Raw genomic sequence first — 27,587 nt, forward strand, 5'->3', positions numbered from 1 at the left:
TCACGTGACGTCAGTGCGCGCAACGACGACATGGCCGCCAGCCAAAGGCCGAGAGCGGGACGAACCACTACGAGGCGACCTCGGGGCCGGACAGTTGAAAGCAAATATGGCTGCTGCGCGGACAGATAATTGTGCGTAGCGGACGCGCTGCCGGCGAAAAGGGACGGATTGCGTACGAGGGACGGGTGTGTGTACGATGTTGCTGAAGGACCGGGCTGCGACGGCGAAGAAGTACCGCAGGCATCATGGGAAAAACGATGCCAGATCCGCGGCCGGTAAGTGGAATCTCGCAATCCTCGCTTGTGTACGTACATATGTACAACGTAGGAGACACTCGCGAGATCGCCGCGCATTCTCCCCCTCCGGCTCCCCGCTTCGTCCACCGTCCTTCGTCCCCCCTTCTCTCCCCTCCGCGATCTTCCTCGTATATCGACTACGTATATAAGCGCGCACCGAGACCACGGGGCTCGCGACAATCGCGCGATAAATCAGGAATCTGTCTCGCGAGCCGCGAGATTCGAAACTTTGAAGGTCCCTGAAACATGGGGACTCCTCGACTGAGGCTGCGCTTTTCGGCTGTCGTTTCATTATCGAGGATACACGAGGCATCTGCACTCGGTGCTCGACGCAAGCCACGAGATCTGTCATCGCGTTGACACAAGTCATCTGTACGTCGCATTTTGCACACATGTACACGATCGCGCGACACACATGACGGTGAGGACAAATTTCCCCGAAATCGACTTCTCTTCCCGAACTCGAGGAGATCCTTCGCCCTCGATGATTCGACGCGATCGCGTTTATTATTCCCGAGCATGATTAAGGGAAATGCGACGTGCACTAATGGCGTGCGCGGTCTGTCATTGGTGGAGAGCACGTTCGAAATACTTATCATCATTCGCGCGATTGCGAGCCAATTTGACATTTGCCGTGTGATATATTTTTCTAATTAAAGAGAGCATGACACGAGGAGGGCGACAATTTATATAATATTTATATTTATATAATTAAATATCCGTCCCGTTCCTTGTGACATACACTCTGTTATAACAGAAGCGCGATTTCCGCAATCGCCGGTGCGTTAACGCGCGAGAGTCTGGTTAAAAATATCTACTTCGAAGAGACACATTTCGGTAAAGCGTCATTTGAAGATACGTCGCGGTGTGAAAATGCATTCTTGGTGCGACGCGATAAGAATAGAGCGATGGTGGGAAGAAAAGGACGATTCGTAGTATGATAAGAAATGAGGGAGGGAATACGTAGGATCACGTGCGCGTTGCAGATTACGATTAGATGACAGTTGCATTGTTACATTTTTTCCTGCATGTTGCTAAACAATTTTTTACTGCGAGTTTACAAAGACTCGCAGGGAATTGAACGTTGAGGCATCAGAAAAGATACACAGGAGGAAAATACGCAATATTAAATATTAATAGGAATGAGATATATGGGAATATATAAAAGATCTTTATTCTTTTAATTTTTATTTAAGGAATAAAAGAGAGTAGGAATAAAAAATTTTTATTAAAATTAAAATAATAAATTATTTAATTAATTCTCAAATAAAAATTAATAAAAAGAATTTTTTATTGTTTCAAATTTAAAAAATTCTTTTTATCAATTCTTATTTACGAAAAAAAGAATTCTTATTTAGCGTTAATTTTTATTACATAAGCATTTTTTGAGTGAATATTTTTAAGTGAAAATGCGAAAGTTGGTCTCTTTGCACCATCAAACCATGATTATGTGATTTTTCTTGCGATTTACATGATTAGATCTATATATGCCTCGAATAAATTTGTGCATCATTGTCGATGGATACTCGAGTATCGGATAATAATTTAAGTGTCCGAATTAAGCACTCGATTTATCTGTAAGCAGTGAAATCGACATCGTAAAATGTGAACGAGTGCCACTTAACGAACGATCGTAAATCGCATCGAGTTATTTAAATTCCGAATTATAAAGTCAAAGAAGTTACAATTTTTTAAATCTTCTTTAACATGTTTATTTTCTTACGGAATTACACTCAAACATCGCTTATAAAATGAAGGAAATCTGTCACTGTTGTTCTAGTATCCGATGAATCTATCAATTATGAAATTTCTTGAAATTTATCAATCTTACATTAATTTCTTAAATATACATATTTAAGAGATATAAAAAAGTCGACTTCTTAAAGAGTTTGCATTTTTTATATAGAGGGTAAAATTTCATAATCAATTAAATATTCAATAAAATAAATAAATTTATATAAAATGCAAACTCTTTAAAAACGCCAACATTTTTGCAAGATTAGATTAGATCAGGGATAGAGTTTCAAAATTCTTAAGGAACTGTTGGATTTGATACGCGCAAGGAAGCTAATCGAATGGCGAGAGAAGCTTTTTGTAGAACAACCGTTGCGAACACCGGCGTTAAACGCCTCCAAGGCCTTTGTAATGGAGACTCAATCACCGCCAATCTACACAGTCTTAGCAATTTGCTTCTTCGAATGATCCCGAGCGGCATTTGCGAATTGCAGGAGAATGAATAAGGATTTAGTTATTTGCGATCACTTTCGCTCGAAGAGATCAATTACTCGATATTCAATATTTCTTATGAAAAATGATGTAATATTGGGATATATTTGAGTTTGTCTTATCTCAACATTCGATCAGTATCCATAGTTTTTTATTTATTCGAAATTTGAAATTAACAATCAATAATAAATCAGTTTTTAATAAATCAATATCGGTATTTGAGGATATTATAGAGATGATATCAATTTATTCTTGAGGAGAAATGGAAATTATTATCTAAAACTATAAAAAAAATACAATAATAATTATAAAGTGCGTCAGCAATTTATAAAAATACACGAATATTATTAAAATAAATTATTTTTTATAGTAGAATATATACGGGATAAGTGTCTTTATATGTCAAAGTAACACTGTCTTAGTAACACAATCAAATGTCGATTTTTATAATTTATCGAAATCAGTATTTTTTATTTAAAATTCAAGAATAAAAATTTGTTTAATCTATCTTTGGTCAATCGGTTTGGGTTATTGCATTTGCATCTTTGAAAACAATTTTTCTGCTAGAACCGCTACAATTGACAAGTACTTTTGTGCTAGTTTATACAATGAGGGATATAATATCTTTATACTTCCCCATGTCTTTAAGGAGTCGTCTTTCAAGGAAGTTAGTGGACTAACCAAATACAAAAATAATTCATCCTTTAAAGATGCATTGTCATTTCCTTCTTTGGATCATGGCGCCAGTAATTTATAATGAATTCAGAGATCTTGGCTTCTTCTTCTTTAATATTAAATTTATGGGACGGATTCATGCTGGACAATTCGCTTAACGTATTGCATAATAGATACATGGCATTGGTCAGAATCTGTTTATTTTGGAAATGCATGATCACGAGGATCCAGTATGGTGGCAGTGGAGATGATCATCGAATTGATGATCTCTCTGTATGATTGATCTTTGCAATTCTATTAAAATAGCTTTCTTCAACTTCAATCGATAACTTTGTCGTTTGTGAAGTATTTTTGTACTCTGTTAGTAACTAATGAATAGCATTACTTTAATATCGCAATATAGTTTTCAGCCAAACATTTTTGTGTAAAAAAAAATTCCAAGGATTTCGATAAATTTAGTATTTCTTTCAACATAATTAATTCATCAGTGGTCGGCATCTCAGAAGTTTTGTATTTCGTAAGCAAGACATCATTGATCACTGTCCATAATTTGACAAAACGTTCTACTATTTAAAATACACTATTCCATTTTATCTTCGAGAATGAGTTTCTTTGGTTCAGATGTACCCAAATTAACTTGATGCTGATGCAACTCATTATTTATGTCAGTGTTTTATAAACTTCACAACCAGCCTCACTTTGTTAATAATATTATTGAGACCTTCACAATTTTTTATAGAATTTTCTGCCACTTGATAGTGTGAGTGAAACAAACTACATGCTTCTTCTGAACAAAAGTCTGTGTAACAACGCTGACTATATTAAGCTCACTATTTGTAATAATAACTAGCTGTAACTTTACTGATATTAATTTCATCAGAACATTCAAAAAACATGCAATGTAATCTATAGTGTTTCCAGTTAATTAAATCATCTCAATGTTTCCTGATTCTAATTTTCTGATTCTATTTGTTATGAAATGCACCATGACTCCCAAAAATCTTACATGATGCTTCTTTGTATCAGATATCTGCATTAATAATTACATGTAAAATTATTTTGTCCAGTTTTTACTTAAAGGTCTGAACTATATCATATTTTTTGTCTAATCTTTGTTTGATTATATTTTTAGATAGGAATTTTATGAGGGAGCTAGTTCTTTCATCAGGTGTCTGAATTGAAGGATTCACACTGCATGATATTGAACAGTTTATAATTGAAGCATATGAAGTAAAGAATAGCATCTGATATCTTGTCATCATCGCAATTTTCATTGTCTGAAAGAAGTTTATGTAAAAAAGAGATTAAAAAAGAGATTCATAGTTATCTTAGGTATTTTTAGATATTACTTAATATATTTATCATATTTTTGTTAATTATGGATTTTCAATGTAAGAATATATCTGGAATAACTAAAGATATTCTTTCAAAAGCTGTAGCTACAGTTGACAGATCCATTTTTATAGGAGGATTTTGATTTTCCTTGGCGCAATACAAAGAAGAGTAATAAACTCAAATTCAAATTTATTCAAAAAGTATAAAGGCTATTCGATTAACAAAAAGTGTATATACATATACTTCAATTTCATAATTTATTCTAGTTCCAATATGTGAAACATCGCATAAAGTATTATCAGCATTGTCTAACTTCAGTAAATGACTGTAACATAAATGAAGATTTAAAGTCTCTTGTTAAATATATATGTGAAAATGCATTATTATTACTTATAAAGATAATAATCAATAAGAAAAAAAGAGAGAGATTGATAAATCTCTTTTTCTTTTTCTTGAGCAGTTTCAGTCTCTTGAGCCTATCGTACTTCTTATCGTACCAGCGGTTTTAATGTGTTTGTTAAAGTGCTTCATCATGTTGGACATGTTACCACAGGACTTGATGTGCATAAATTGCATAAATTGCACGACGTTATATTTTGGTCTATTTTCTTGAAGTAGAGCCATATCTTATTCTTCTTTGGCATTTTTCAGGTAATTGACTTGAAAATGACTTGGATGAAAATATCGTCTTTTTTTTTCGTCTTCTTCAAGGGATTTCTATTCTTTAAACGTACAATGTGTCACGTTTAACCTATCATTTTTCTCTCATCGAAAAGTTGCATAACGATAGATCCAGGTGCATGATAATATCCAGGAGCATCGATATTCGATACTTTCATCGACCAGAAACAATAAACGAGAGTCGATATTCTTAGTCGCTTGGTTGCGAGTTTATTGTATCGATACATTTCGTTTGATACCATGAAAGTGGTTTCATAATTTAACGATAATAGCTATCAATACAGAACTGGAGACAAAGATATCGAAGTGAAGTGATTTAAATATTTTGGTTTGCATCAATGTGTAATTAAGAGAAAATGATTTAGTAAAATATTAATAATAAAATAATTACAAATATTAATAATAAAGTATTACAAAATTTAATTTAATATAATTTAAGAATTTCTTTCTGATATAATAATATCATAATAATTATGTCTGACATTTCAATATCTAATTGATATGGAATAATTATTATCTATCGAAGTAATACTTAATGTCTGTAAAAAAAATTTGCAGTCCGGTTCTGTATATCAATTTAATAACGAGAATTTCTAATTAGATACTTTCTACTGGATATCACATATAAAAATCTTAACGTAATATCGCACGTTACACATACTACCGTGTCAAAAAAGGATGTAAATAGAAAAATATTCGTTCTTTACTTTCTATTTGAATACTTGTCTCTCACAGTCTCTCAATGTATAAAATGCTCGATCATCATGAAAACTTAAGTATCCAAGTTTTAATTCTAAGTATCAATATTTCATTGAATTTTCAAATTAATAATACTTTATAAGATATTAATAATACTTTATAGATTGGATTTCTGAGGATATCTTTGCATATTTAAAAAAAATTTGAAAAAAAAAATATTAAAAAAAATTCTTACGATACATATCTATTTATACTATTCTTATGAGAATTAAAAAATATACATGTGAGTTTTTATAAACCGCGTGTCATACTGTAAAGTATTAACATACTGACACGTATATCGACATTAATTATGAAGGGAAGAAAGAATTCAGTATATATTGACGTCAGTATCTAGTTTCATGTTTTGCTGAATCTACATATCTGTAGATCCGGCCAAGCCAACAGTCACACATAGCGATTTCGGCGTCACATATGCGTGAGCCGAACTTTATGGACTTACATAACATCATTTTTTATTCAACAGGCATACATCCGACCGGCGGGTGCTTAATTGGTTGAGAGATCGGGGCTAAGAAATGTTTGAGCTTGACTGTTTTTGAGGCCAGCGAGGTAACAGACCTGATTTGCAATTCAGCGGTGCTCAGCTGACCGAGCAGCTGGATGAACGAATTCATCAGCGAGTGATTTGAGGAATGTACGGCGCAGCGAACGATACCAAGGTACGCTATACGTACCACACGTGTTCGCGAAACATGATAGTTTCGAGCGCGACACATATCAGTGACGCTCAAGTATGAATATTTAATAGAGATTTTTAAAGATTGCCAAGAATCTTGACAAGCTTCTTATCTGTTTGTTAGACTCACGATTCAAAGATTTTGAAAAGATTCAGGATTCAGTGATCTTCAGTAGATCTTTTAAACTGTGCTCGGTTATCTTTCTTGATTTTCAAGCATCTTCAAAGTCTTTCAAAACTTTTCAATTCAATTCCTCTACAGATTCTCGCTTAACGATTCTGGAAAGATTTTTTAAACTTGTCAGTACTAAGTAAAATATTCTGAGAATGTGTAAAGATCGGAAAAGGTTCTGTCTTTCGGTTCATGTTGTTTGTATTACGTGCGTTATCAGCCTTTCTATGAACACCACAATGATAGCAGGCCGTCCACCTAAAGATAAGGTCCCAAAGTCCACAAAAACGCATCTCAATTCAGTATTCATCTTGTTCTTCATGGTCGTATATATCGAAATAAAACCTCGCCGTCCTTCCCCCCTTCGAATGTTTTCTTCGTTTAATCAAATCGCACGCAAATGCGTAGTTTCGACGTAATCTACGCAGAATGGACTTTTATACATTATAGTGAACATATATACATCGTCGTAGCTCATAATTAAATTATTAAACATACGATATTATTTCTCCAAATGAAGGTATATAATTATAAACTTTATATCTAATGAAAAATACAACTAAATGTTCAAATATCATTTATAGGATCTTTGCTATTCTTTGACAAATTAGTCAGAAATCAGAAATTTAGATGAAAAATTAATTAAATTATAATAATATATAGATAGCTGTTGTCTCGAGTTTATACAAATGCTTATAGTTTGGAATAATTATATAATCGATGATGATACACAAATGATTAGGTTGTGACACGACGAAACGGAAATGACAAAAACAATGATATTTTATCGAAATGAATAAGATTCTAAATTTAAGTCCAATATCTGTTATATAAATAGTAAAATGTGTAAATAAGATAAATACATATATAAATATACATATTTCAAAATACATATATAAATATACATATTTCGAAATACATATATAAATATATGTATTTTGAAATGATTTAAATAGTGTAAAGTAAAGTTATCATTAAGATCATGCGATTAACCGATCGATAAAAAAAACCGAACGTCATCAATGTGTGTGCTCGCGTATGTATATGTGTATGTTGGAATGTCTCATAGTGTAAGCACCAAATAACAGTTAAGCCGTAAAAGCGCGACGATAAATAACCAAGAGACGGGTCATCGTCCACTGGTAGACGAGATTCACGTTCAACGAGCTGTATTAGAATCGGCGTCATTTATACGCGTGCGCGCGGACATTGTGCTGACGATAGTACTACGGTATCAATTATATCGAGTATCGGAATATTTGCGACGTCAAATATCCCTTTTCAAATATATAATTTCGATATTAAAATAATTATGACATTTAGGGCGCATACGTCGAATAATCCGTTAAATTTTTTTTCTTCATGGTATTCGAATTTTTCATGGTGTCGAAAATGATGGATACTCCTTGAAATCGAATCATCATCAAGAAGTTTCATGCTTGAGCATCCTTCGTTGAAAAAATTTTATAGAAATCACATTCAGATGTTTGAGGCGATAAATAATATCCGGGAAACACACGATCGTGATCCATTTTTCGCAAAAACTTGATCGTCATCGTCAGGGATTTTCATATGACCCATCATTATGAGACGGCCAGTAATCGTCTAGCGTGACTAATAGGACGAGCGAGTTTACAGACGTTTACCGTGCTATCAGCGAACACGTAGGAGTCTTTTTTATGTGGGTGCGCTATACATTCATAGATGTGTGCTATGCGTGTGTAATATTATGTGAATGTATATGTAATGAGTAATTGAACGATGCGTGTAGAGAGAGAGAGAGAGACAGAGACAGAGAGAAAGAAAGAGAGAGAGAGAGAGAGAAGGAGGAGAAGGAGGAGGAGGAAAGCAAGCAATAAACATCGTTGTATGCGATCGTCTCGTGCACATTGGACTTTATTGCATTCGTTGACTTACTTCTGTGCGAAAGCGAGGGAATGAGAAACAATTATAGGACGTAAGAAAAATAAGTCTAAATTATATAATGTGTTTTCAGAATTCATATTTAGATTTAAATATATAATGGATAGAAAATACAGATTTTGTGCAAGTGAAGGAATTTAGTGGCTAGTATAACAGATATATGATAATAAAAATTTAGTATCGATGTATAACTGAAGTATACAATACAACGTTATCGCTTACAATATAACATTATCAGCAATTTTTGATCTAATTCTGGATGAAGTTGCAATAATCCTGACCTAACATAATTCTATGTTAAGATGGATTCTACTGTTTCAATAAATAAAGCTGGTAGCCTAATCTAATTTTAATCTAATCGCAACAGTGTATTTAATGAATACAGCAATGTATGTGATACATGTGCCACACTAACACTAATGAAAATATAAACTAGATACGTATATTACTTCGCGTATAGGACGCAATATGTTAAACAGATACAAAATAGATTTACAAAGATTTAATAGCAGCAGTGAACTTTATATTTGAATAACTTATCCAGTTCTGATAGTAAACTTGATATTATATGATTTTTATCTTTTTTTGCAATCGAGTAGTAAGAAACATATGATAAAGCTGATATTAAAATCAATGAATAGAATGATCCATTACATAAATATTTCGACTTCTTTTAGATCGAAGAAAAACTCTACGACTTTCCGGACACTCGGTAGATGCTAATGAAACGGATAGACGCTAATATGGTTAATATATCTAACGATAAACATTTTTCAATCGTCATCGCATTCCCGCCTCGATGATTTTTCGCGCTCCCTCGACGCTTTTTAGATCGGTGTCTCGGGTTTCCGCGGCAACTGAGATAACAATAATGACAAATAATAATAAATACTTATTATACACGTACAACTTTTTGCTGCTTGTGAGTTTTCACGCTGCGCAGATCTCGAATATTCGCGATGTTTTTATGATGGAAAAACCGCAAAGGCGGCTATTATTGAAGAAAAAGCGGGAAAAAACCAGAGTTTAAATGGCATAAGTCAACAGGTATAATAGGAGACAGATATAAGTGTATCATCGACAAATTAAATCAACTGATATGGAATACGCATGAATTTGTGAATCTCAAAATTGTAGATCGCACGGAAAATCCAAGTTTTTATTTAATGATACGTTGATATGGCGATGATCATGAATCATAAAATAATTCACAATCTTCTCGTGTAAATGTATCTTTACTTTGTGTAATTATTTTATCGTATAATTCTTAAATTATATAAAATATATATATATATATATATATATTTGTTTTAGAGAAATATTACGCGTATTATTTATAAAATTGTCCGAGAGAAATTGTTTTTATATTTTTTCTGGATGCCAGGAATGCAAATGAACACAAAGCCGCTAAATTTTGGCACACCCACGTGCAACTTTGCAAACGTCGAAACATTTTCAAAATCGCTTGCACAATCGAAGAAGGAAATTTTGTTCAGCTTTAATATTTATGGAAACTTCCTTTTTCTTTATCATCGCATCTTCTTTGACATTATCTCATAATACTATTTTTCAGCAGTTACATCTGCGTTACATCTGATGTACCTGTACCTGTAGTTACGCCGATCCACGTGGGGGATTTACGGATCGCTGAAATCGCGGAATTACGGATCCGCGTATAAATAACAATTAGAATGGATTACCCAACTGGATTGATAACCGCGCTATCGTAATGTATCTCGCATTAAATCGCTACACGGGTCGCAAATGGTTCGCGAATTGTGTAAACTTATAATCGACCTTTGACGTCACGATCGACGCCAAGAATTGTGACGCGTTGCACGCCCGCGCATTTAATCGATCACGCTCGTGTCCGATTATCTAATCGTCGTCCACCGTGGCGGAACAGAATTCTTTCACGCGGCTCGCCAAGATTCGCGATACAGCTGATGCAGGTGAAAATTGAAATTATTATACAGTCCGATTTCAAATCAAAGGACAGTGCGCTTTATTCGTGCCCAATCGTCCTTTAAAGAGGCGACGTCTGATCTCAAAAAAAAAAAAAAAAGAATTAAACCAAGTTGCATAATTAAATTACGCGAATAAGGAATTATTTTTGCAAGATTTTCTCTCTCGGAAAATAAGAGAGAAATGAAATCATCCTCTTCATCTTTCTCTTGTACATGCTTCGCAAAAATTTGCAGCCTTTTAACGTCGCGATTTTCGGAGAAAATCTAAGCACACGAGTATCACGCTATCGTCGCGTCTGAGAGAAAAAATTGATATTCGTCTCCGAGATTGAATGGGAAGAGATGCGTATCGATACTCAATCAAGCTTAAGCGCCTCCGCCGATAACTCCGAGGCTAATTAGCGCCTGTTGATTGGTCACCTTCGCCGGCGCGCCATCGCGTCGGCCAACATACGCCGAGGGGTGGGGGCTTATTTACTTGCGTCGGGTCACGCTGATCTCGGACGAGACGTTAGTCTTGCGTGCGACGCGCATCGCGTTGTTTCGTTGCGTTTGCGCCTTTTCTCTCTCTCTCTCTCTCTGTCTCCTCTCGTTCCTTAAATATACATATCTGCGTCGCGCTCGCTGATTCCGATGGCACGCTGCCCGCCGTCGTTTTGACGGGATTTCAATGATGTAGAACGTGCCAATTGATATGGAGTTGACGTTTCGCGCTGGTGCACGGACCGCGGGCCTTAAAGGCTCCTGACGATTTCGAAAAGAGGATAACTTGAATATGAATATTTCGGAACTCGATGGAATCGACGAATCGTTACGTGACACGTGAGCGGATTTTTCCGTTATATAAAATCGAAGTAGGACTTTTTGTGGATCTCTCGGGACAATCTTGAAGACGAGTGATATGACACATGTGATAATCAAGTAACGAACAATTATCCGAAACGAAACACGGTATTATGAGACGGGAATTGTGGACGCGGTTGAACGCAAGAATCCGAGTTGAAATTGTTTAGTGGCTCGTTAAGCGATTTTTTGCTCCTTATCGACAACGACGTGGCCGCGAAGAGAGTCATAGATTATCGGGGGCCCTAAATGGCACCCGATTTCGAGAAGAGGCGCCAGGAATTAAGGAGGGGCAGTAACGCGACCTTGGACCATGTCAAGGATCATCTGGGCATGCTCTTACAATCGAGCCGTGCAAACGGCACTGTGTTAACGGATCTTTATCGTCATGGTAATTAATATGAGAATTGAAAAAGTCTAGCTGAAATCTTCACGACTGAATTTTTATCATTTTTTTCGTCTCATCTAGAGAGATTTTTTTCAATTTAATTTTCTCCACTTTGTATAATTTCATTTTAAAAATAATTTTTTTATTTAATTTAGTAAATATCCTTTTTAAATTCTTTTGAACATATACTGCTGCTGCTGAATCTTTCTATTCATTCCTTGTAATATTTGTAAGTTATTTGTCGGAGCAAAATTTATAAGCAGAGATCTTTCTATTCATTCCTTGTAATATTTGTAAGATATTTGTCGGAGCAAAATCTATAAGCAGAGATTTTTTAGTTGATTTTACTCAAGTTTGTTTTATCGAACTAAACCAGTTTGATTTGGTTTACTCTCGTATTTTCTTCGATTCTCTTCGCTTTTAATGTTTTATTTTGGATTGTCTAACGAAGATATCGGTTTATGTTCATTAAGGATTAAGGAGGATTTTTTAATCTTATCTATCTTATCTAATTTGTTTAAGAATAAAGTCCAGGATTTTAGTTTGTATATATAATAACTTGAGGATTTAGAGATACTTTAAAGTATGTTAATAAACTTGAAGATTTTTCGTAATTATCTTTACTTATCATTATAGGACTAGGAACTTGTTTTACCTTAATAATTAAAAATATTTTTATTGCACACATTTTATTAGGAGTCTTAACAAAAAAAGTGCAAATTGAGGAGCGAATTGCAAAGACGTAAGAATTCAATCTTTTATTAGATTAGATAAAAAAGGGACGGAGGGGGGGATTCGACCATAGACATCTTTATCGAATGCATAATTATCTATTGTAATATAAAAAAAAATCCATATATTTTCGTTTTGCTCTTTCCCATTGACAGTTGAGTTTACATTATAAGAAAATGTATGGCAGATTTATCTCTTTGTATTCTCTCTCTCTCTATGACTTCAGACATGAAATTGTGTGCACATGCTTTTGTGAGGTCAGTAAACTTGTGATGAATGTTTTTCACGCTATCTCCCGCCGACATTATTATTGTTGAAAATACTTAGCTTTAATATCGTAGCTGGTCAGCGGGAAAACGATTGTATGCAAACGGCTCTAGATAACCCTCGCGATTCGTGATACGTCTAAGGGGTTCGAGATGACTATGAAATATGAGAATAAGAGATAATAACAAAGAATATATATATAATTGCATATGCGGGAATCTAATTTTTGCGATAAACAGCGCTGAGGAAGGGATGTTAGAATATTAGCCACAATTTGGACGGTGCTGAATGACCGATAATAACTTAAAATGACGAATGAGAATCCAATGACCGATAAAAAAGCAATTATACTAATATATACTAATATTAAAAGCAATTATACTAATATTTGCTCCATCGTCCTTTCATTAATTATGATTTTAACGAAATAATTTTCAAAATTTTAAAATTTGATAATTTGTCTAATAATTATGTTGTTCAAGAATGTTGAAGAATCGAGTTCTGAAAGAATTTCCGAAATTCAAAAAATGAAGATTGAGATTTGAGAATTGAAGAACGAAAGTTGACTCTCGCGCAGCGGGACACGTTTGCGAGACGAATATTAATGCGCTCATATCAATATTCTTGTCACTGTTTACTTGTTTGAATGCTACACTCCCGAATACCGATTACGACAGTCGCGTTTAGTCAAAAATTAAATCAAATAAGATAATTGAGCGGTGAACGAGAGAGGAAAGAATAATTTTTAAAAGTATCGTTTTTTATAATCGTTATATTTCCTGAACGCAGCAAAAAAAAGTTTGAAAAATCTTTGAGATTTTACAAAGACCAGACTCTCTAGAAAATTCAAAGTTTTGAAACTCTCTAATCTTTAAAATTAGAGAATCTGAGATTCCAAGGACTTTCTGTCTCTATCTTTTTCAAATAATATTAATTAGATTTGATAAAAAAACCTATTAACTTTAATTACGTCGTCGCCACATCCGTGTTTCGAAATGCCCTGTATGTGAATGATCCATGTCGTCATCTCCTTGAATTGGTATACAAAAAAAAAAGTCTTTGGCCTATACTCGTATCTTGACGATCGCTAAAATCGCATGTAAACACGAATGCGCGCATACGTGGCTCGTTAACGGCGCGCTGTATACATAGTTGAATAACGCCTATAATTCGTTGGATAACGGAGCTAACACACGCACGAATACATATGACAGTTGACTCAATTGGCGGCGCATTGATAAATTTGATTAGGCCAAACCAAACAAACTGGTTTTTCGAATCAATCGACAACAAAAGTTTAGCGCGCAATTAACAGCGACGTCTCCGAATGCTTATCCCAATTTTTGTAAGATTACAAATTAATTATCGACGTACATCTTTCAAGGATTATAATATTATGTAAAATTTTTTGACAAAGCCGAATTTTTCACGTATAATTTTAATAATAAATTAATAAATTTTTTAAAGATATAAAGAAATATTTGAAAGAAATTTTATATATATATATATATATATATATATATATATATATATATATATAGTAAAAGAAATATATTGTTATATAATTGTGCCAATAATTATTACATATGAAACATACGAGTATGTAATTATTACAATTACGAAGAGAGAAAGAAAATGATATCTCAAAGAAGATATCTTTTTGCCTTGAAATAAGAATTTATATATTATTTTATTTTTCTTTTCTAAAAAATAATGCAATGAAACATGCAGATCAGATTTATTAAAACTCTTTCCAAAGCAATTTTTTTATTGGTGATTTTATTTCAATGGAATCTCATTGTCTTGTTTAAGTCGATATAAAAAATGATAAATTTATATTTATATTGATACTGACGCGATTAATATGGTCAACTAATTGATTAAAACGAAGATAGATATTTATCTTGTAGAAAGAAATACAGTTTGTGTGTATGTGTGTGATATTCAATAATTATCATTCCTTTTTCACTTTCTTAAATAATTGTTTTGATGGATTTTTAATGTAAAATTTATTATTATTATTTTGTTATTTTGTTTATTAACCTATTATATTATAATTATAGTCCTATAGAAAATATAGTTATTTTTATTGTTATTTAATGATGAAAATAGAAAAAAAGGTATTTAGTGAAAATTAAATAATTGGAAAAATATTCCAAGATTTTTTAATTTAAATTATATTAAATTCTTATAAATTTTTATTATTTTGTCATATATTATTGACTTTCTTGCTAATAAAATTTTTATTTTTAATAGAAAAAAATGCGAACAGAGGTATATAATCATCATTACTGGAATTTACATCGCAATTTGAATATTAATCGAGACAGAAATTCCAATGCTCATCAACCGGAATTCATCAACAAGCTAGTAAAGTTGTTCTGTTATCGTTCAAGGATCTTGTCCTCTTTTTCGTCTCAAGCGAGTCGCGTATCACTGAAATCAGTGTCTTGTTATCGGGATTCGTTCGAATAGATACACGATGTTCTTATCGATAAATCATTCTCTCAGGTCTGATCAGTTATCGATAAAATTTACTTCGATTTTGCCTTCTTCATTCGCGCTATAAACACTATAATGCGCTTAACAATAGTATTCCATGCTATTTTATTTTGAATTTTCTTTAGCTGTTTTATCTCTATTTCGCGTTTTGTATTTTATTTTATATTTCTTTGTATAATTAAAAATTTTTTATGCTTGGTTTAATCTGCGTCAACTTCTTGTTTCGATTTTTAAAAATATATCGTTTCATTATCCTTAAGCTTTATAATTTTCGTTGATTTCTTAAAATGTTTTAGGACAAAATCTTATAAGACAATAATAATAGTATGCTGCATTTATATTTGTATGCTATTTCTTTCGGTACCAGCAGAGCAGTATCGAGCTTCTGGTGATTCTTCGACTCCTTATCTGGACTACTTAAGTAGGCTATCAGAGATGCCATTAAGTGTACACAGACTGTCATGTGAGCGCAACGAACCATTTTGTCGGAATCCAAGGAGACTGCAAAATATCTGAGACATATCCTAAAATGAATCCTAAAAGTCTTTCTCGTTCTCTTTCGTGCATACCAAGTAATGTTCAGCAAAGAATAAGCTTAACTATAGATTGCAAGGTAATTTTACGATAGAACTTTAGTCTTCTACAATCAGTTATTGAAAATCAGAATTTATCCAATTATTTATAAATCTCTCTTATTTGTTTGTAAAATCAAACCATTATTTTCAGACACACGATGTACAATTGCAAAAATCTAATTACTTATGACTCACATAAAACTATCTATAGAATAAAACAAGATTTACCTGTTATAGAGACTGAACCTGTTAGAATGCATCTCTTAGACACTTTGTTCTTCATACATCTACGACGATCAAAATCTACCATCGATAACATCGACGAATTAACGCGTCTCGTGGAACAATATCACTCAGCTGCGACGAGAATCGACCCAGCATTGATCCGTCCGTTCGTCCTTCTATCCATTCGTCCTGGTAACGATATATCCTTGAGACTCGAGAGGAGAGGCGTCGTAGTTAGCGCGCTCGCGCTCTGTTTGCCGTATAATAGTAACGATGTTTATCGATCCTGTTATCGAGGGTACACTCTTTCTCTCTTTTTCTCTTTCTTTCTTTCTGTCCAGCTCGAGGACGCGGGGCTAGAAGACGCAAATACCAGAGAAAGCCCTAATTCGTCTTGGCGGTACCCTTCCACGTGGACGCGCGCGCGCGCACACAGACGAGATGATAAAGAGATACATTCACCTCTATCGCAGGTGTACAAAGCGTTCCGTCGTGTTTATTTATCGACTGGAGATATTGCCAGGGTATAATTAAAACCATCGGGGCGTCACTATCCACGAGACCTTCGCGATTATTATCTTTATGGCATTGCCGTGTGCTTGATTATGCAGCTATTGTTGTAGTGAATGGCGCCATCCGTTATTTGCGAAACACCCAATGATCGGTGTGCACGATTTTCGAGAGAAACACAGAGAGATGAGGGATCGAAGAACTATTCAAAACTAGCATTTTTACCTTGCACATCAATGCTTAAACTGAATATTGCATACTATAAAACCTGTTGATCGTAGCAATCAATGTTTCCAAAATATTTGGCCCGAACAATGATTTATTATATTACTTTTTAATATGATGTAAAAAATAAAGACTCGCAAAATTAACGGTATAAAATTAGAACTTTTGTAGATATTTTATGTGAATTTTATGAATAATAGATTATTCTTGTGCTGATTGTAATAAGCGGAAAACAGAGAAAGAGAGTGCATACTTCTGACATAGATTGCGAAAAAAAGAAGAATAATAATTGTTACTTGACGTAATGTAATGATTGACAATAATAGCAGTGGAACGATACTAGAAAAGAAAAAGAGAACGAAAGAAAGTGAAAGAGAGAAATGAGATTGGAAACCGACAGCCGGGTCGTTGACATCGTCCCGTGATTTTCCTCGACGTTCACACCGATGCACGGTTAATGCACGTGTGTGCATGCGTCGATTACGTGCCCACCTCCCCATGGATCGCCAGGGCGGAAAGGAGAGAGGGATGAAGAATCGAACCCCGTTGCCACCAGTTGCGTCCGCGATTGCAACTTCACCCCCACGCAATTATCCCATCCAGTAGTCGAGGTGGTCTATAGATAGATCGTCCGACATTGCTCTGCCTTCTTCCCTTATACTCCCTCCCTCTCATCCTCGTCATCTATATTTTTTGTCCCTCTTTCGTCGGGACTCGTGTGTTTCGTATTTTTCCCCCTTTATCTCTTCTCGATGATGCACGCCGGTTCTTCATGCACGGCATGTAAATCGAGAATTGGTCTATCAACGTTGCATCGAATGGTGATTTGTGTTCGCGGCATTCGGTTTTATTGGTAATAAAAGCCTGAAGATAGATTTAAAGATGTATATATAATTTTATTGATCAATATAATAATATTATATTCTGTAGGACAATTTTATAGTGTGTTGGCTCTTAAAAGGAAAGAGAAGAATTTGAAATCTTTTAATTACGGCTTTAGAAAAAGTGGAACACAGTTTAGTCTAATAGTTGAGGATCTTAAGATTTATGACTGTCTGTGGAACTGAAAAATAAAATGAAAAATAAAAAAAAATTCTACAATTTATAATAAATCTGAAAATCAATGAAGATTTGAAAAATTGCATTTGGATTTGTTTATTTCTTTCGATTTATTTTGCTTCCTATATGTATTTGTACTTGACATTTAATTTCTCTTCAATTCATGAACAGTTAGAAATGATATAAATAAGTAATATAATCACTTAACTCTATCCTAATCAAATTGAATGCAGTTATTGATCTATTCTGAGATAGACCGAAGCAATCCATCTCCTTTCTAATATGTTATAGATTTTCAATTGATAGTAAGATGACAGAGTATTGATACATGTCACGTAAGAAAAGACGCAATATAAAAATAGTATATTGCTTTATCTGATTGATAAATCATTTTTATCTAATTGATAGATTTAATCTGGCCTGTGTTTATTCCAGTTAAACTAAAATTTAATGTGTTTATTTTTCAGGTAACACTGCAGGCGGCACATCGTCGACGGTGACAACATCGTCTATCTTGAGGAGCACCACAATTACAAATAATCGCGCTCATTCTACGACTAGGAGGACAGTTAGTCATCAGCAACGACAACAGCAGCAGCAGCAACAAAGACAACAACAACAAAAACAATCTAAAGTGCCGCTACCGTCTTTCAGTGGCGTCAATGTGAGAAGCTCGGATGACCACGGACCTAGAACGGGTACAACGCAAGACGACAACTCGAACGATTCTGGTCTTGGCTCCGAGGAACGTCAACAGCACTTCAACAACGTCAACGTTAGTATCTAATGACAAACGATAAGTCCCAAGGATAAGATATTGCCAAATCTCGCCTAACGATTTAAATAATCTTACTAATTATACTGTGTATAACTTTATTAAGCTATATGTTATAGAGTATTAGCTCTGTAGTATAAAAATAAATATAGTAAAATTGAATATCTAGAAATTTTAAGGGCCCGTAAATTTGTTTTCAAGCTTCCTATACATTTGTACGCACGAAAAATTATGAATAAAAAAATATTTGATGGAATGTTAAAAAATATTATTTCGAGAAATTAACAAAATTTCTTCGCGGACAAGAATTTGTTCGCAAGTTATTAATCAAATCTCATAATTGATCCAATATATTTTCTATTTTTGTTTTTTTTCCTTTGCTGGAAGATTGGAAAAATTGATGGATCCTTATATGAACATTGCATTTTGCTTATTCTTGCTACGGTTACGACCTTGAGTCTTATAGTTAAGAAGCCAGATAAAGTTATTTAATGTGTTCACGAGGGTACGCGTGATCGTCATCAATATCATCATTGGAGATCGCCGACCGCTCGAACGGTAGTTGAACCCAGCCGAGTTTTGATTCGTTAAATTAAGTACACAGACGCTCACGCACGTATGGGGTGTCCCTCTTGTACTAATCATTTGAAATAGCTTTTTTTTACAGCATCGAGCGAAAAATGGTGCTGAATCGAATTATTAAGATATTTAATATTGATAGAATTTGAATAAAATTTTAATTTAATAAAAAGATAAAATAATTTATAATTTTAATTTATACAGTCTATAATATATATATTTTTGTGAAATAAAAATTAAAGTAAAACAGCAGAATTTTCACTAAAATATTAATCATTGCTAAATTTTGTATATTTCATATATATGTAGACATATGTAAAGTATGTGTGTATAGATATATACACACATACTTTACATATGTGTATATTTTAACATCTTTTCTTTTACACATGTACGTCAACTGATTATTTAATGTATCTAATTTGACAATAAATATTTTATAAGACATTTTTATACATGTATAGCTATATTATAAATTAATTAATATCAATAATACTTGTTTTATCAGTCTTGGAACGGTATCGGCGAGGAGGACACTAAAAGAAGAAAAATGGACATCAAGCTGGAATCCGAGGATGCAAACTTTGCATTTCCGGAAGTGGCTCCTGGAACTAGTCCTGACAATAAGTCCTTGACGACCAGAACCACCGCCAATGGAATCGGTTTGGGAAGTGTATCCAATAATAGAACCGGAAACAATAATTCCATGAACAGAATCGTAGGGGTGACCAGACCTCGACCTGCCATGGGCGTACTGACTAAGAGGACATCGATCGCTCATCAGGGACCTATCACTCTTACTTCGCAATTGTGTATGTCTTTAGATAGATGTGTTGAATATATTTTAATGTTTAATACTATTATATATTTAATACTTCTATAATATATAATGAGAATTAATGAAAATATAAAATGAATAGAAATATAATTATAAATATAATTAATAGAAATATAAAACTAATAGAAATGTAATTAATAGAAATAAATTAATAGAAATGAAAAATAAGATCAGTATATAAAATTCAAGTTAAAAAAATAAACTGAGAATATTGAATTATCTAATTATACTATTTTGGATAAGAATTTAGAGATTTTTTTAAATCTTGAGAATTCTTAATTATTTCTTAGTTTTTAAATTACTTAGTTATTTATTTGAGATAATTTTAATACATATAATATTACGTTCTCTTATAAATTATAGATTTTATTGTATAGTTGAAGTAATCGAAAATGAAAATTTGGCACCTCGAATTCTCTTATAGTTCTCTACTTATCAATACTAAATATATATTCGACTTAATACTATTCGAGTTAACCCCAATGAAAGACTTGCGCACTTTATTGCATCTCATAAAGTTAGTTGTTTCTGAAGAGAGAAAACATTTGTCTTGCCAGAAAACGAGAGCAGGGATGAACAACTCGTTACTCGTTACGTATTGCAGAAGTCGCGCATTGTCATCTTCGATGTTTTGCAACAAGAGCAAACTTATCGGTAAATTTATTTCCAACAAAATTGCTTATTTTTCGCCGATAAGCTATCTCTTTTGGTTCGGGAACCAGTGTTCTCTCTATTTTCCTCGTGTAGCGATAGCTAGCAACAAGATAAAATATAAATACAACATGAAATTTGATATTCCAGTTTTTGATACCAGATATAGGTCAAACAAGCATATCTGCGAAATATTTATAGTCTGGATAATAGAACGACATGCTTTATTGTAGAATATGTAAAAAAATGATTCTAATTTGATTAATAACGAATGAAATTATGGATCATTGATGATAATATAAATGATAATATATATAAATTTCGTAAATTATTTCAGTCTTAATTTTTATATATTTACAAATAAGAATTAAAAATTTTTAGAGCTTTGAATCTTTCATAGATTCTAAATTTTTCACAAAATCTTTTGCAGAGTTTTTTTTAAATATAAATTTTTACAATTTTATAATTTTTACAATTTTAAGGACTAAAAATATTTCACTTTTCAAATAAATCGTTATTTTCTAAGTAAAAGTAAAATTTAAATATAAAATTTTTTCTAAATAAAAGTAAAATATAAATATAGAGAATTTCTATTAATTTGTCATATGTCTAATATGTGATTGGACTAGTTCCAACATGATATGCCTGTCTTCCTTTGGCGTTTTTCCAACAAATTAATGGTAAACATTCCGCTATCAAAAGCTCTCAACAACTTTAGCACTCTCTATTTATTCACACCTGCATTTTCCATAAATTACTTCCGAACCTGCTGTATATTTCTCAAACAGAGATTCAGCATTCCAATCTGATTATGTTTACGATCTTTTTTCCGATTGCTAGCCAACATCTCCGTCAACGGTAAGACTCAACTGCAGATTGTGTGCCAACCGGAGCAACAACACCGGGCTCGCTATCAAACGGAGGGCTCGCGAGGAGCGGTAAAGGACCGCAGTGGAAATGGTTTTCCCATTGTCCGACTGATTGGTTATGATAAATCGGCGACTCTGCAAGTATTCATTGGCACTGATTTGGGCAGAGTGGCGCCGCACATGTTCTATCAGGCCTGTCGTGTAAGCGGCAAGAACTCCACACCCTGCATCGAACGAAAGATTGATGGCACGATTGTTATTGAAATTGACATGGATCCTGCAAAGGATATCACTTGCGATTGCGTCGGCATTCTGAAAGAGCGTAATGTTGACGTGGAACATAGATTTCCTCAGGAGGCCGGATTACTTCAGGGAAGAAGTAAGAAGAAATCGACACGATGCCGCATGGTCTTCCGCACGATTATCACGCACACTGATGGAACCACAGAGACGCTGCAAGTCTGTTCGCAACCAATAGTTTGCAGTAAGTCGAATAAAATGATGGATTTTTTATTTAAAATCTTAGAAAGATAGGCGGGATTATAATTAACGAAAAAAGTAATAGAATTATATGTTTGTATAAAGAAGATACATTAATATAAACTTTACGTTAATATTATAAAATAGATAAGAGTCTTAGATATAATAACAAATTCCACGATTTCTCTTATTTCATCAAACTTATATGTTTACAGCTCAACCACCTGGAATTCCAGAGATCTGTAAAAAGTCTCTGACGTCTTGTCCGTGTACTGGTGGATTAGAACTCATTATATTAGGCAAAAATTTCCTAAAGGATACCCGAGTAGTCTTTCGACTAGATAATGATGATGTGACAAGTCTGGAACAGCAGTGGGAATGTACTGTGACGCCGGATAAGGAATATCTGCACCCGGCGCACTTAGTATGTGTGGTACCGGCTTATCGCAGACAGGATCTAGCACCTACAGAGACAGTCAACGTAAAATTGTATGCAGTATCGTCCGGAAAGACTAGTGAACCACATACTTTTCTTTATACGGCCACTTCTACTCCCCCGCAGCCATCTATCGGCAAACTTGAGTCTATTTCACCTCCTCTTCCATTGGCGAACGGCGACACTAACCTGGTTACATCCTCGTCCGTGGTGCCATTAGTCACGGATGTAGCACCCAGCAGTGAGTTTAGTTATCAAATAATTCTTAATTAAAATGATAACTGATAAACATTTTTTAGAAAATATATAAAAATAAAATATATCTTTCTTTATTAATCAGCTTTAATAACGCAAGCAGCTGTGGGAGCGAGTTTTCTAACTAATCCTTCGACTCAGTCCCAACAAACCACCTCTTCAGCAGAGACACTGAAAAATGATCCCAGTCCGCCACCAGCGGGAACGTCCCAAGTACTTCCTGTAATGATGTGGGCCTCGCCTTCTTCGAATTCACCCCCTGATGTTATGATGCCACCTCCGGTGCTTGTGGCCAATTCTCTAATGAATCGACGATCCTCATCGAATCTACAACTGATTCTGCCAGACAACTTAAAAACGGAAGTACTGGATGAGAATAGTGAGAATAGTATGCTGAGTGAAAACAGCATGCAGAGCATTCCAACACCGACGACCACGAACGGACCGACATCTTCCACCTCTCCCCTTCAGCAATTAGTTAATGAAAACTCTAGAGAAGCCGCGTCTTCGCAAGCTGATATCATCAGGACTGTCGGTGTCGCAACTGCTAGTAACAGCCCCGTACGTGAGGCAGTAAATGGTCTTCTTGGAGTGGTGGATTTAATACGTAATCAGCATCCTCTGTCAATGGTGAATGCACATCATCCAACTTCGTTTGCAGGTAGATGTAACAAGAATTTAAAGAATTATCTATTGAATACAGTATAATATACAACATAAGATAAAATTGAACTTAATTAAATCTTATTTCGGTTCTGGAATTATAAACTAAGATTTTACTAATTTTAATTGTTCTTAAATTAAATCAAATATTTTATAATTACTGACTGTAGGTATGCATGAGCAAACTCAGGTTCTCAGTCCTCATTGTCTAAAAGACACTAATAGTGTCTTAGAAACAGAAAACAGCTCCAATGGAGCAGCTCTTCAAGGTGCTGGTGTGGTGGATCTTCGCATGAAACATCATCATCATCAGCCAGACTTTGGCACATTATCGAGCTTCACCGGTGCTTCCGGAACACAGCCGTTATCAGCACCAAATAGTCACGTGGTAGAAAAGTATCTGAATCACATTGAATCCTCGGTGACCACTAGTGAAGAATCAGATAACCCAGAAAATGAGTTTGCCATTCAGCAGCAACGGACTTCCATTATCCCAGGAAGCGTCCAGCAATCGGCACCTCCAGGAATACTGACTACTACAGGTATATGATGTGTATCAAAAAGTAGTATTACTTTTATATTACTTAAAAACTTTGTTATTTTGTATTTTTATTCTAAAATATGTAATTATAAGCGATTAAATTCTAAAATTTTCTAATTTCTTTGCTACAAAGAATTTAAGATTAATTTAAAATATTGTACATATACAACAATATTTCTTTTCAGGACAAACTTCAGTAAACGCCTTAGTAAATTCTGCAGCTGAACAGATGGTCTCTCCATTGCGTGCAGTAAATCCCAATTCCACCACGATGTTGAGTCATGTGACAGCTGAGCACGAAGCAATTGGTAGCAATCAGCAGACTAGATCTAGTCCACCGATTCCAGTGAAGACGATGCTGCTGGAGGCATTGATTCCGCCGCAAACGGTGCAACCATTGGCAGCAGCTACAGGTGCGACATCAGTATCGCCTGCGACGACAGTGGAACAAACAGGAGAGAGTCTGCTAACTACTATTAATGCAGCATTGTTACCGCAATTGCCAGAAACGCAAGTCAATGCGGCAACTGCCACATCGAATTCTACGGTATATATTATTTATTTAAAAGTATCAGAAAAAAAATATAAAAAATTATAAAAAATTAATCAAAATTAGAATCTTAAAAAGGGAGTGAGATTAAAGTTTATACTCTTGAATAAGGAATCTAAAATCTTAGAGAAAAAAATTAGAATTTTAATTAGAATTAAAAAAAAAATTTTTCAATTTATAAAATCCTTTAAACCAAGAAGCATAAATATAAATCAAGATTTGATTTTGTCTTATCAGGTCGCTGGCAATACAATACCGGCAGAACATATGCAACAGCAGATTCAAGCACTTACGCAGCAAGAAGTGGCCGTGATGCAGCAGCAAGTACAACAAGTGGAACAAGTAGTAGCACAAGCTCAACAACAAGTTGAGCAAGTTGTTGCGCAAGCGCAACAACAGGCAGTCCAGGCTGTGCAACAGGCTCAGCAACAGGTGGTCCAACAAGTGGTACAGCATGCCCAAGTAGTGCAACAAGCGGTGCAACAAGTGCATGCAGTGAAGCAAGTTCAAGCGGCTCAAGTGGTGCAACAAGCGGTAGAACAGGCGAGTCAAGAAGCAGTGCAACAAGCAGTGCAACAAGCGACGCAAGAAGTGGTGCAGCAGGTTAGCAATTTTACTTTTAATTTATTTAAACTTTTAATTTATTTAAAAAAAAAAATATATATAAAGAAATATACGAAATTTCTAAATTTTTTCAGCAATCTTATTAATCATTAAAATTCACATTTTTAAATTAAACTGATCGATCAAATGAAAAATGTTCCAGGTTCAAGCAGTGCAGCAAGCTGTCCAGCAGGCTCAAGCGGCTCAGGCTATGCAGCAAGCGGTTCAGCAAGACATCGGCTCCATGTTGAATCAGCCAGCAGGTTTTGTAGCGGAAGCTAGTTCCGCTTTAGCCAGTGGAGCCGCTCATGAACCTTGTCAACAACGTCTAACTACCGCGGCTGAACAAGCCATCAACAACGTCATCACCAATGCTACGAAGGACATTATCAATAATCGACCCATCACGACGACTACCGCTCACGCGATTATCGCCACAAAAAATATTCTGAATAGTGTGGCGACACAGAGCGCGCAACTGATGAATAACACGATGGAAGTGATTTTGCCAAAATCTCCGCCAACGCAAAACAACATCGTTGAACAAGTCGCCAGTAAATCACCACCGGTCGCACTTCCGGTCACTCCAAATCGCCAGGCTGTGAATGCCCCGATTCCCAATCCCACTACGAATACAGCGGTCAATAGGAAACCGGAGGATGGGATGCTGCCTCAAGAGCTCACTTCGATGTCGGATCACGATCTTTTGAGTTACATCAATCCCAGTTGCTTTGAACAGAATGGATTCCTCTTGTAGTACTGCCGCGTTCCTCGCCAAAGGCAGAGGTGATTTTCTTAATTAATTTCTAAACAATGCAAAAGTTTAAAATCTGTCTTTGTATCCTGCATTTAGCTCTAGAGATACAACCGTGAAATTTTAATTCATTTCTTGCTTGATATATGAAAGTGCTTGCTAATGGATAATAGAAATTTAGTCTATACAAAACATTTTTTTGATATGTATAAATCAAAATAATGTGCACCAAGAGTTTAATTACTCAACTACTTTTATACATAACAAAATTGTTTAACTAAAAATTCAACAAAATTTTTGAAAAAAAAACTAAAATAATTGATTTTGTGTTCTATGAAATGTTTTAGTAAATAATTTAATACGTAAATGTTTATAGTGCTACACGTATACTTGCTTGATACGCATACTATTAGATATTTTTGTGATATATTCTTTTGATGATATTATACAAACTTAGTATATATATTAAAGAATCAATGTAAACTAAGTTAGCGTTTAGGTTCGTATAGTAATAGATTAGACAAAGAGAGTAGATTAGTTAAATGTGAGATACAAAGATTAAAAAATGTTTGAAGAATTAGAAACTCTTTCATAAACAAGATAAACAACACTTTTGAAATATTTACGTTTCTGAATTTCAGATTAATCAAGATTAATCTCGATTTTCAGCATCATCACATTAATTTGAAGCTGACGATTCTATGCTATATTTATAATACGTTATATTTTTATAGAAGAGAAAGCAGAAGTACTTTGCCAACTTTGGGATTTAAGTTTATAATATATAAACGCTTCTCAAGATTTTTAATATCTGAAATAATTATAAAACTGCTCGATTTGTGAATTGTCATCTTTAATGGAGCTTGGGATACTTGATCTCTGATTTATTGAATCTTTCAATTTTAAGAATTAATAATTAATAACTTTATTCAATAATTAACTTTATTCGATTTAACAATATGCGAGATTAGTAAATTTTTTATTTAAAGGATATTAACAATTTTATCAAACACCCAAAGTTTTCGGAGATACTTCCGAATCTTCCTACGATTCATAGGAAAAAAACGCTACAAGTCCACAGCGGCAGTTCATTAGAGATCGAGAACTATTAATGTTTAAGTATAAGACGGGCCCCTAAGAAAGGGCGACATCGGATATTTTTTTCTTTCATCTCTCTGTTCCTTTGTTTTATCTTTTACATGAATGTTGTTAATCATTTGATAATTTATTATTTATCTAATATTTCTTTTTGCTATCACTTGCTTCTTTTACATCACAAACTATCTTGAATTTTATTTTAATTTTTTATATTTTACATCTTCTTTTATTGTGTTAAGATTCATAGAAAAATATTCGAAGAATGCTTGATTTTGCTTTTAAATATTCAGTTAACTAATTTTTTTAATCTTCAAATATCATAATCTGAAAATATATCTCAAACACTGTATTAAAATCTAACACTTTAAACAATATCTTGGTCTCAATGAAATGAATGAAAAGTTGATGAAAAGAATTAATGAAATAAAATCTTGCCAAGATAGAAAAGAATAATGG

At 34.1% G+C, this 27,587-nt stretch overlaps 1 protein-coding gene across 4 annotated transcripts; it reads left to right on the top strand.

Moving 5' to 3' along the window:
• LOC105254335 (nuclear factor of activated T-cells 5) lies at positions 1–27,390 on the top strand. Of its 4 annotated transcripts, XM_025412883.1 has the most exons (12): positions 1–275; positions 6,439–6,634; positions 18,507–18,814; positions 19,902–20,205; positions 21,723–22,235; positions 22,447–22,908; positions 23,008–23,583; positions 23,756–24,127; positions 24,312–24,673; positions 24,914–25,279; positions 25,443–26,065; positions 26,675–27,389. In XM_025412883.1, the coding sequence occupies exons 4-11, from the start codon at positions 19,944–19,946 to the stop codon at positions 26,034–26,036; spliced, it is 3,507 nt and encodes a 1,168-aa protein (XP_025268668.1). In that variant the 5' UTR covers positions 1–275; positions 6,439–6,634; positions 18,507–18,814; positions 19,902–19,943; the 3' UTR covers positions 26,037–26,065; positions 26,675–27,389. The 4 variants fall into 4 exon arrangements, with proteins under 4 accessions (XP_025268668.1, XP_019883981.1, XP_011261254.1 ...); XM_020028422.2 differs by lacking the exon at positions 6,439–6,634 and having other exon boundaries at positions 2–275; positions 26,675–27,388; XM_011262952.3 differs by lacking the exons at positions 1–275; positions 6,439–6,634 and adding an exon at positions 10,865–11,947 and having other exon boundaries at positions 26,675–27,388.
• The last annotated feature ends 197 nt before the right edge of the window (positions 27,391–27,587 follow it).

This window comes from Camponotus floridanus, unplaced genomic scaffold, assembly GCF_003227725.1.
Source record: "Camponotus floridanus strain SB8 unplaced genomic scaffold, Cflo_v7.5 scaffold58, whole genome shotgun sequence".
NCBI lineage: Eukaryota > Metazoa > Arthropoda > Insecta > Hymenoptera > Formicidae > Camponotus > Camponotus floridanus.

Coding starts and splice junctions, on each gene's coding strand:
- LOC105254335 (XM_011262952.3), top strand. CDS start 11,806: ATGGCACCCGATTTCGAGAAGAGGCGCCAGGAATTAAGGAGGGGCAGT. Junction 18,815..19,901: donor AGCACTTCAACAACGTCAAC/GTTAGTATCTAA, acceptor TTGTTTTATCAG/TCTTGGAACGGTATCGGCGA. Junction 20,206..21,722: donor CACTCTTACTTCGCAATTGT/GTATGTCTTTAG, acceptor TCCGATTGCTAG/CCAACATCTCCGTCAACGGT.